Source organism: Limulus polyphemus, unplaced genomic scaffold, assembly GCF_000517525.1.
Source record: "Limulus polyphemus unplaced genomic scaffold, Limulus_polyphemus-2.1.2 Scaffold276, whole genome shotgun sequence".
Lineage (NCBI taxonomy): Eukaryota > Metazoa > Arthropoda > Merostomata > Xiphosura > Limulidae > Limulus > Limulus polyphemus.
The window spans coordinates 726,180-737,909 of NW_013665886.1; the positions used below are offsets into that span (position 1 = coordinate 726,180).

The following is an 11,730-nucleotide window of genomic DNA, read 5'->3' on the forward strand; positions in this document are numbered from 1 at the left end:
ATTTGATAAACACGTTTAGATTGAATGGTAATTTATAATCAGTCACAAGAATGTCGAATCTGAATCACTTGAAAAAAACACGGGGGGTGCTTAACTTTTTTCCAGGTGTATATCTCCTCCAATCAGAAACAGGGATAAACCAACCAATCATAACATGCTCTCCACAATCCACCAGAATACTAAAAAGATCGACAACACCTTACACACACTGACCTGAAGACGAAAGGCAGAAAACTTTCAAAACATCGTCTTCTACACTTGTGTCTCTACAACAGGGAGTTTCCATCCATTCTACAAAGTTTCATTGGCCCCTACTTTGTCAAAATTTATATTTGTGTACCCTAGTCCTACTATTCTCACAGTTAAGTAAGAAAGAAGATGATGCATCAGCACAATAAATTCCCTTTACAGTCTAAAGCACCTAAATCAGATCCCCTCTAACTCAAAAGAAAACAATCTGAGATATCTAAACCTCTCCTCATATGACAATCCCTCCATCCCAGGAACCCTCTTCTGAACCCTTTCCAACAATTCAATGTCTTTCCTAAGGTAAGAAGCACAAGACTGAACACAATAATCCAAATGTGGCCTAACCAGTGGCCTATACAATAAAATTACAACTTGTTTAGACTTGTATTCAATATTTCTGTAGATACAACCTAAAATCCTATATGCCCTACCACTAGCAACAGCACACTGCTGGGATGGCTTAAGAGACTGATCAACCATTACACCAAGATCCCTTTTTTTCATGATATTGTTAAGACTATTCCCATCCAAATTATATTTATAATTCAAATTATGATAACTTACATGCATTATCTTGCATTTATTATAATCAAAACCCATTTGCAATTTATTTGCCCGACTCACTAAATTATTTTGTAAATCAGCAGCATCATCTTCAGAGACTAGCAACACCCAAGACCTTATCATCTGCAAATTTAAGTAATTTATTGACTATTCTTTCATCTATGTCACTGATGTAAATCAAAAAGAGCAAAAGTCCTAAAGCATAGCCCTGAGGTACCCCACTTGTAACATTAATCCACTTTGACTGAACTCCATTTGTAACAACCCTCTACTTTTTTCCATCCAGCCACTCTTCAATCCAATTTGCTAACTTTATCCCCACACCTATAGAAATATTTTTTTACAAGCCTTTTATGTGGCACCTTGTCAAATGCTTTCTAAAAACCCAGATACACCAAATCTACATCCATATCCTTACCTGCATAAGCAATAATATTTTTAAAGAATGTCAAAAGATTTGTAAGGTAAGATTTTTCCTTAATGAAACCATGTTGATTATTCAACAAATTATTAACTTTGTTAAATGTCTTTACAAAGCATCTTTTATCAGACTTTCCAAAACTTTTCCCACAACTGATGTAAGACTAATACACTTATAATTACTGGGACAATTTTCATCACCTCCCTTGAAAAGAGGAGTGACATTAACTAAGTTCCAATCCTCTGGTACTTGTACACTATTCAAGGACTTCTAAAAAATAATAGCAAGTGGCTCACATGTCCAAGCCTTAACCTTCTTCAAAACCCATGAGGAAGTATTATCTGACCCAAGAGTCTTCTCCTTTAAACTTCCCAATTTTTTCCTAACAAACTCATTAATGCAGTCATTGTATTTGATCTTTTTTCCGTCTATCAACTGTTCAAGATGTGGAATACTGCTTAAATCTTCATTAGTAAAAACTGAAAAAAAGCAGAATTTAATAACCCAACCATCTTATAATCATCAGATAAAAGCCTTCCTCTGTCATTCCTCAAGGGTCCTACCACCATCCTAATATTTTGTTTACCCTTAATGTATTTAAAGAAATTCTTACTTTTAATTTTTACATTTTCAGCCAACCTTTTCTCATACATCCTTTTTGATGTCCTAATTTCCTGTTTAACCAACTTTCTTGATGTTCTTTAATTTTCTCTCTTGTACTCTTTGTGTGCCAACCTGGTTTTTTTACTTAGAACCACCCTTTTCTTTCTATAAGAAATATGTTCACCTAGAATATTTAAATTTTTTTCTCATGATTCAGGTCAATTCCAAGAGAATACTCAGGCTTTGCAATATTGCTACCATCTTCTCGTGCAGAAACAATATTGAAAATTTAAAAAGTCAGTCATTTCAGAGTTTTCATCACAAACCCTACAATCAGTATCTTTTAAGAGAGCAATCCCACTTCTAATATTTTGCTTACCTTTAACATACTTAAGAAATCCTTGATGTTATTTTTGACATTGTTAGCCAATTGTTTCCCATATAAAGCCCTTTAATATTTCCCCAATTTTTTTTGCTAATAAAACGAGTTGTCATTGTCAGTAGTAGAGGCCAGTACATTACAAAAGTTTAAGGGTGAAATTGATTTATTTCCTGAAAAATAATGGGTAGGTTTAAAGTTTTATTTTTCTCATGGTTAGCTTTGAAGGACCAAATGGCCCCTTGTTGTCTGTATTTTATGCTAACTATATTCACAGCTTTCTTATTATTCTATAAATATTTCATACTATACATATCAATTTAAACTTTTCACCCTTATGCTATTTATCACTGATTTTCTCCACTTTGTCCTTAGTATGCTAATTAGGTTTGATTACTCTGTTATTGTTTTCTTCTTTTTAGGAGCATGCATCCCTTTAATTAAAAAGAATGCATTTTCAAAAATTTCCCAAATCTATCCCACTTAATAAGGACAATAGCATAACTATACCTTGAACAAGTAGACTATAGAGGTACCACTACTGATGCAATTTTTGGCTCCTCCCTCCAAGCTGATCTATCTCTGGCAGTTCCCTGAAGTTCTTTATGCAACTTTCCATTCAATGATGCTCATGTGCCAGGTTATCTTTGATTACCTCTCCTTCTACTACTGTGTTGTGCATGAATGTGTTGGAGAGGTGTTACATGGCCAAACTATTCCATTTACCATCTCTTCATTTTAGCTAAAAGATGTTCCTGTTCCCCAGTGTTTGCTGTTATTTCTTCTCAGACAGAGTCATTGGTTACTAATAGGGATACTGATGTAGTAAACGTGGAAGACTTCAATCTTAGGCTCAATGATAGTGATTGCAGTCAAGTAGTGAGGAAGAGAGGATTCTTGAGATGATTCAGAATATTTTTCTATAACAAACCAAGGAACCAACCAGAAAGGATGCCATTTTAGGTAAACTGTTTACCAGTAATAAGGATATGTTTATAAGAGTTGAAGTGGAGAATCATGTTGGGAAAAGTGACAATTGCATATTTTGTTTGATATTTTTCTACACATTGGTATCAAGAAAAATTTGTTTCTAACTTACAGAAAGCCAATTTTGAGGCCATGTGACAAAATCTTTAATCAATAACAGCCTTGGTTCATTATACAATTTCTCACCAAGATCATCTGTTCAATTAGGTGGATTGAACAATTGTAAATCAAAAACTTTCTACCTTTGAAACCCCTAATTCTAAAGATATGGATCCAACCTCTTGCCTATCCTTTTTTTTTGGCTTTAGTCTCAACATTCAATCCAATCCTTCTCCTATTTTATTAATCTATCACTATTATACAACGTATAGCCTGAAGCTTAAAACGTTTCCCATTATGAGTGTTCTCTAAATCTAACTCAGTTTCTGTAATTCCCATTATATCAGTCTTTCATTTGATCTTGAGCCCTGAACTCAATCATTTAGTCCCTAACATTAGAATAATAAATAATTGGATCTACTTTGTTAACCTCTAGGTCTGATATTTGTCATTAAGACTATAACTTTTTATGCACTAAATCTTTTTCCAGTATCCACTTTGCTTTCACTATCCTAAACGTTTCATTATTCTCAATTTCCCAAACACCTTCAGCACTTTTTAAACTTAATAAAATTCTTTAGAACTTCCCCAAACACACTGTCCCTAAGACATTTAGTTTTAGACCCTGCTAAGTAATTTACTGCCACACATAACTTGGTGGAGCACTTCCAAAAGAGCCATATATCTATTTCTATTTCTAAAACTCTGAAATGTCCTTTTGTTTTCTAACAAAGATATGTAACTTTTACAGACCACAAGTGTTCTGATGGTCCAATGAAACTATCTGATCCATTTAAAACAAACAGCTCAAATTCAGCTTTGATCATTAAACTCCCTCAAATTTACTGCATCCACCACTTCTGAAGGGGCACCACCATGATAAAAAGTAACTGTCTAAGCTGAAGATGACTCCTACTCTGCTAAAAATTCATGTCTCATCTTGTCCTACCATTCTCAGAATTAAATATGAAAAAAAGATGATACATCAATATCAGCAATTTCCTTGTATGACAACCTTTCCAGCACAAGTATCATCATAGCAGACCTCCTTTCAACCCTTTCCACCAAGTTTTTGTTCTTCCTACAGTAAGAATCCCAAGACTGAATACTATACTCCATATGAGGCCTAACCAGTTGTAATACAGCAGCATCACCCAAGATCTTAATATCATTAGTACATTTAAGCAACTTATTAACCATTCATTTGTGCAAGTTCCTTTTGGAAATTTAAATGAGCAAATGTCCCAATACTAAGCCCTGAGGTATCCCACTTCTGACATTAATCCAATTTGACTGAACTTCATTCATAACAACCTTTACTTTCTTCCCTCCAGCCAATTGTTCATCCACTGATCCAAACTATCTCCCCCCCAAAAAAAAAATTGACAAAAGCTTTCTGAAAATCAAAGTATCCCAAGGCCACACCTTCACCCTAATCAACATAAGTAGTAACCTCTTTAAATAATGTCAAAATATTAGTAAGGCAAGATTTTCCCTAGTTAAACCATGGTAACTTTTCAAGCAACAAAAAATTTAAATTTTGTTAAATGGTTTTGCAAAGCATCTTTTATCAGACTTTCCAAAGCTTTTCTCATCACTGATGTAAGACCGATAGGAATATAATTACCAGAATAATTTTCGTCACCTCGCTTGAAAAGAAGAGCAGCATTAGCTAACTTCTAATCTTTTGGTACCCACCCGCTGTTCAAGGACTTGCATAATATATTAGCAAGTGACTCACACATACAATCCTTATTTGGGAAATATTATCTGTTTTCTTTAAACTTCCCAATTTTGTTTCTTAACAAGCTCAGAACTAATGTGATCATCTTATTTATCAGTCATGTTTCCCTCTAACAACTGCTCAAGATGATGAATACTGGTTAATTTTTCATTATTAAAAACTAAAGAAATGGTAAAACTTAGTAACCTATCCATCTCATAATCATCAGAAATAAGCCTTTCATTACCATCTCTCAAAGGCCTTACTCCCATCCTGAAATTCTATTATCTGTAATGTATTTAAACACTTATAATATTTACATTTTCAACCAACATTTTTTTCATATTCCCCTTTTGATTTCCTAGCATACTGTTTGAATAAGTCTCTTAATCTTTTATCATAACAGTCCACATGCAATGTTTTTCTTTAATTTTATCTCTTATAATCTTAGTGAGCTAACCTGGTCTTTTACTTACAGCGAACCTCTATTTTCTATAAAGATCACATCTATCTTGAATATATCTTTTGAATATTTACCACACCAGATCAGTACCTCTATTTAATTTAGTAGCCCATTTCACAATAAACAATTCTTTTTGCATCTTTGCATTTACGGTATCCTTAGAACCAACAGCTAAAAATACTATATAATGTCCTGCACTTTTTAAATGGCAAAAATTCTAATCCTAAAATTTCTGTGGTCATCACTATAAATAACTTTATGAGAGCCCTCAACAGGTAAAACCTTTTGATCAACTTCTTTATCCTCACAAGTAGCCAAAGGTTCAAAATCTGTTAGAAACCAGTACCCGAATGTTAAATAAGCCTACATATATAGCTAGCATTTTCACTATCATGAATTTTCAGTTAAAAATATCAAAAACACCTTTATGAATTTATATTTATGGTCAGATTTAAAGTTACTTGTGCTCATCACTTAATACAAGTTTTAGAAGCTGCTTCATTAGGAGTATTTTATGCTATATAATGAAACAACTTCACTACCTAACAAGACTAGGGTTATCAGACATTCCAGTAAAACTAGGATCATCCCAGTCTTTGACCTTATTTTTTGTCGTGATCAGAAACAGTAAAATTACTAAATTGTCCCAGTTTCTTTGTACCTCGATGTGAGTCTGATATGTACTGTCTGTTATTATACATAGTTCCTTTAAATTTTACTTGGAGAATCATCTGACAAAGCTAGACCACATGGTACAGTATTTCCTTTCTCTGCTAAATGTTTTTAACCTAACCTATCATTGATCAGCCATAGGAATAAAGGTTTGAATACCTGCCCAGCTGCAAAAACAAAATGAAGAAGCAACATTTTTCTTTTGGGTATGTTCAAAATAATTTAAGCATGTTTTCTTAATTTATTTTTAATAGAGAAGTTTTAACAAATTTTGTCTGTGGTTTTAAAATGCAATGCAATAAACATCAGAGTATTCAACAAGTGGTAAAAAGTGTGTTATTGTAAGTTTAAAATTTTCAGAGCTCTTACAGTGTCATTTTGTATGGGGGAGGAAGGAAAACTCTTAGTTTTTCACTCTGGAAACCTGATAATCCTAACATGGCCTATGTTATTCAGAGAAGGTACTGTAAATTTGATAGACTAAATAATCTTTAACATGTTGGCTGACACACAATAAATTAAGTATAAATAAAATTAAACATTCAGAACATGCCAAGGAGCAGTCACAATGTTCCAAACTCATATGCCACAAGAGAAATTTGGCTTTGAAACATCATTTTCTGTGACCCACCTGTGTGTGTCATGCGATCAATAACTAAAAGTCAGTTGTGACCCACCAGTGGGGCACATGGCAGCCAACATGTTAACAAAGAAATGATAAATATAAATTTGCCTGCAAGAATACAAAAATATGGTGAAATATGTTCATTGTCATTTTTGTACATTTCTAAATTTATGAAGGCAACACTACCTTAAAGCAAAGGTACCCAACTGATGACCTATGGCACAGTATTTTTTTAGTTTCCTTGTTACTCATAATTATGATTATTTGTTACTTTAGATTTGTAGCAACTCTTCTGGTAGAAGTTTACACAATTAAAATTTCATTTTCTTATGAGCTAATGTGTTGGTGAAAAGCTTGGTAAAAGGAAAATCATATGGCAAGTCTTTCAGGTTTGTAAAAAAGAAAAAAGTGAGATGTGAATTATCAAGGGCAAGTATTGAAACTCAAGAGGGTAACAATACCAGCACTCTAGGTGTATAAAAACAAATGAAATGCACACACAAAACCTTAACACACGAACACTGCTGTCAGAGATGGGGCTCTGAGGGAAGAAAGATCCATTCCCTTTGAATTCTTTAGTACTATTTACACCCACCCCTCCCTTATATATATGGTGACAATGTCTGTACTTTTCAGCTCCTAATTTAACTTTTGTATAGTTTAATGGAGTTTAAAAAGCTTCCCAAGCATGCACACATGATTCTCTTCACTTTCAAAACCCAAAAGACTTCTAGAAGGTAGAGAGGGTTAAGAGCTTGTAACTGCTGTATTTCATATGTATTAAATAATTAGAAGTGTCAACTCATCAACACAAGTAAAAATTGTTTTTAACTATTTTCCTACTATTTCATAAATTGTGCCATGAACCTGTACTGATTCAGATTCTCTATTACAATATACTGTATTTTCCATTTGCTTTCAGTTCTTCATCAGCATTTTAAGTGCATTTCTTCTTTGTTTTTAATACTACGTTTTTGAAACCTAGTTTTATTTCTATTATAATCACTACTAACAGTTTTTGATAGCCCTAATACTAACAATTAAAACTTAGACAGGTTATACTAAATGCCCAATATCATTAAATTGGGCCTCTCCTGTTTCTACAAACATATTTCAATTTGATCCCCACTATCTGGTGGGTTGTTTCATATTACTTACCAAGTTGACTAATTGTATACTTTACAAAATGAGATCATATTAATACATAAAATAATCTAATATTTGTGTTCTATTCCTGCTTTAGTGATACTGACAGGGACATAATTAGTAAAGTTTACAGATGACATTTAAAGACTTGGGTATTCCTCACTGTAATAAGAATGTTGCTGCATTACAGAATGACTTAGATTAAGTTGGACAAATATCTGGCAAATTACTTGAAGGATTAGCCTCAAAATTGAGTATGTTCCCATTATTATATTAAATATGTAACCCAAATTATAATCAGCCATATAAGTGAAAGATAATTTCTTTGGTATATAATGTTAATTACAGATTTAATACTGATGGAAACAGTCAATTGTGAGACTAAAGAAAATGATCTTGGCATAGTAGTGGATAAAGGCACTCAAGCAATCAACACAGTATTCTGTTGCTAGTAAGAAAGTTTCTAGTATTTTAAGGTGTATTTACAAACATATTGATTAAAGACAAAATAAGATATCTGTAGAAAACACTAATTAAACCTCACATGAAGTTTGTTTTTTAATTTCGTGCAAAGCTACACAAGGGCTATCTGCGCTAGCCATCCCTGATTTAGCAGTGTAAGACTAGAGGGAAGGCAACTAGTCATCACCACCCACCGCCAACTCTTGGGCTACTCTTTTACCAATGAATAGTGGGATTGACTGTCACATTATAACACTCCCCACAGCTGAAAGGGCGGGCATGTTTGGTGTAACAGGGATTCGAACCCGCAACCCTCAGATTGCAAGTCCAGCGCCTTAACCACCTGGCCACCCTCACATGAAATTAGTATCATTATCTAAGAAAGAATAGTCACTTTTTGGAAAAGATTTAGAGGAGGGATACTAAGATTCGAAATGGAAGGATTATCTTATGGAATAGGTTAAGATCTCTTATTTTCTTACCACTTTATTATGAAGACAATAGGTCAAGAAGATCAAAGTTTAATATTTAAAAAAAAAGATAGTCTAAGCACCAGTTAAGACAAATTAATTTTTCTAACAGGGCTTTTGGATTACAGAAGGAATTGCCATCAGTAGTAGTAGATGTTGGCACTTTACTAAAGTTTGAATGTGGAATCAATAATTTCCTGAAAAATAAAGGGTGGGCTTAAGACTTTTCTTTTTCTCAATGAAGGATGTGCAAAGACAACCTTGAAGGACCAAATGGTTCCTTGTTGTCTGTATGTTATGTTAAATAGGTGGCCAAATTTCATAGCAAATATTATTAATGTTCATGAGCCATAATATGAGCTCCTGTGATATCAAGAAAACTGAACATAATTTGGGAAGTTGTTTGTAGTGAACAAATGAAGTAACACATCAAGTATTATTCTATGTTATTTTTATTGAACTTCATAAAACGGGCATACATATTAGCACATTTGTCAGACATGATATACACCATTAAAAGTTATAAACATAAACAAGTAATTTAATTGGAAATTTCTTATTAGACTGGATTACCTATACAGTAGAGCATTCAATATAATACAAAGATGATATTACACAGTCTAGTACACTTTAAAAATACTTTAACTTCAAATTATTACACTTTTAAATACTTTTCAATGCTACTGTTAAGCCTAATGTTTAAGAACCAACTATATTAGTTTTTTTTTCTTGCTAGTTTGTCTTCATACTGAAAATCATAAAACAGGTTAAATACAGTTTTATTATATAAATATAATCTAAAAACTAGTTACTGTCTCTTTGTGTTTTAAAGATTAACTTGTTTCCTTGAACTTAGATCCATTACTTTAAATTCAGCCTATAATTATAGGTAGGTTATAATATAAATCAGGCTAAATACATTGTATTACTATTATTAACATTACTTATACATCAAAGACTAGTTATTGTCATTTCTAATAAAGTTATATTTTTAAGTTCTATATAATTAAAGATAAACTTTATTACTTTAGTGTGAAGACAAACCAGTGATAAAAAACTAATATAATTGGTTCTTAAACATTAGGCTTAACAGTAAAAGTTGCAGGGGTACAACAGAAAAGTACCCAATTTTATTTATTACCAGGACATGCTTTTAGGACATGGTGCAACAACCTTCACGTAGAATGTTTTGGACGACATCATATTTGAGGCATTTTTTTACTCTACATTTGTCTAGTTTCACTCTCTTTACAAGTATGAAATATCAGTGATGCTAGTAGAAGTAGAACAATGTTTGACTAAAAGACATAGAAGCCTCACTGTGAAACTTATATTCTCTGTATCTATGGATAAACACATATTTTGTGATGCTAAAACTGAATTATCATATTATTAATTTTTCATCAGTGTGGTAAACTGCTTGAAAATAAAGTCTGTGTGAAAATTTGGTAGATGTGACAAATATTTGGGAAGAAACAATGTTCATGATTTTAACTGAAGATGTTATTGCAATCAATAACTATTGTGTTTATTAAACACAAACTGGAAATGTCACTTGCTATGTTAGCTTGTGTTCATAAAAATAGCATGCATATTATATGTGTACACATGTAGAAGCTATTCAAATGGCAACTTGCTTGAGTAGCAACCAGTAGCACAGCTGCTTTCTACCAAACCTGCTGAGTGGACTGTCCTGAGAATAGATATATAGCCATTACAAGTCAATAATCAGACTACCCAAGTAGAAATCCTAGTTTTGGGTTAAGTTTAGGAATTTTTACAGTCAAGCTACTTTACAATTTGTCCATTCATTTAGATGAACCATATTGCATTTTTGCTTCATATTAAAGAATTTCTGAAGGGGATGACCCCAGATCTCCCTAGAACTAGTAGAAGGCGACCACCTTTGGCATTTGCAGCACTTTACCTCAATATTGCAAGATAAAAATTGCCTTTCTGAAAGTTTTACAAACGTCTCTCTCTGTCTTGAAAGTTGAACAAATTCGTAAAAGCTTGCACTAGCAGTAACACAGTAGCAGCCCTGGAGAATAAGCAATAATTCTAAACAATAAGAATACATTTAAGTTTAAAAAAGAAATCACATGTAAATTTTTACCTACTAAGTAACTATTAATATTACTAATCGTATAGACTATATTATATACCATACTACTACTGAGTACTAGTAGTAGTAATACTATTGCTGCATTAGTGATCTAATAGACTAAGAGTAAGATTGTCATTAACTCATTATTAAGACAATGAGTTCTTAATCATTAATGCTTATAAAGTTAAAAGCCAAACTTATTATGTTCTCAATTTCTCAGTATAAACTATAAGTATAAATGAAATTAAAAAAATGTAACATCTAATGTCCGGTTCGAAATAAATGCTCTAGAGATAAAACTGAACTCAATTTAAATTTCAAATAATAATGTTTAAAAGTTTTAATCTTACCGCCAGTAAGAACCAATTTATAAACGATTTTCTCTTTTAGTTCCGAATTTTGCATTTTATCAGATTATGTAATTGACACTATATGTAAATGTTCCTATACTATTGCTGACAGCAAACCCTTTTTCATATACACTTTCAACTAAACACAAGTTTATAAAAGATTAAGCCTAACAATAAATCACGTTTCCAAATCCCAGGTTACTAGAGAATGCACGCCGGGTATGCATTATCGCCATCTGCCTAAAATTTAGTTAAATTACAAAAAAAACGTGTGTTCTACAAGTTGTTCTTACCCAATTGGGAAGTCTGCGGACTTATAACGCTAAAAACCGGGTTTCCATACTGTCAGAATTTAAAATATATATCATTCTTTTTCGCCAATGGTCAAAATAACATATTGCCATACAGAT

General features: G+C 32.6%; 1 protein-coding gene across 1 annotated transcript in view; it reads right to left on the reverse strand.

The window, feature by feature from the left end:
- LOC106456967 (TRPL translocation defect protein 14-like) overlaps positions 1-11,509 on the reverse strand; it is a 33,448-nt gene extending 21,939 nt beyond the window's left edge. The window contains exon 1 of the mRNA XM_022382772.1: positions 11,321-11,509. Within this exon, the coding sequence (XP_022238480.1) occupies positions 11,321-11,375 (55 nt within the window). The 5' untranslated portion in view covers positions 11,376-11,509. The remainder of the gene's footprint in view (positions 1-11,320) is intronic.
- Between the last annotated feature and the right edge of the window lie 221 nt (positions 11,510-11,730).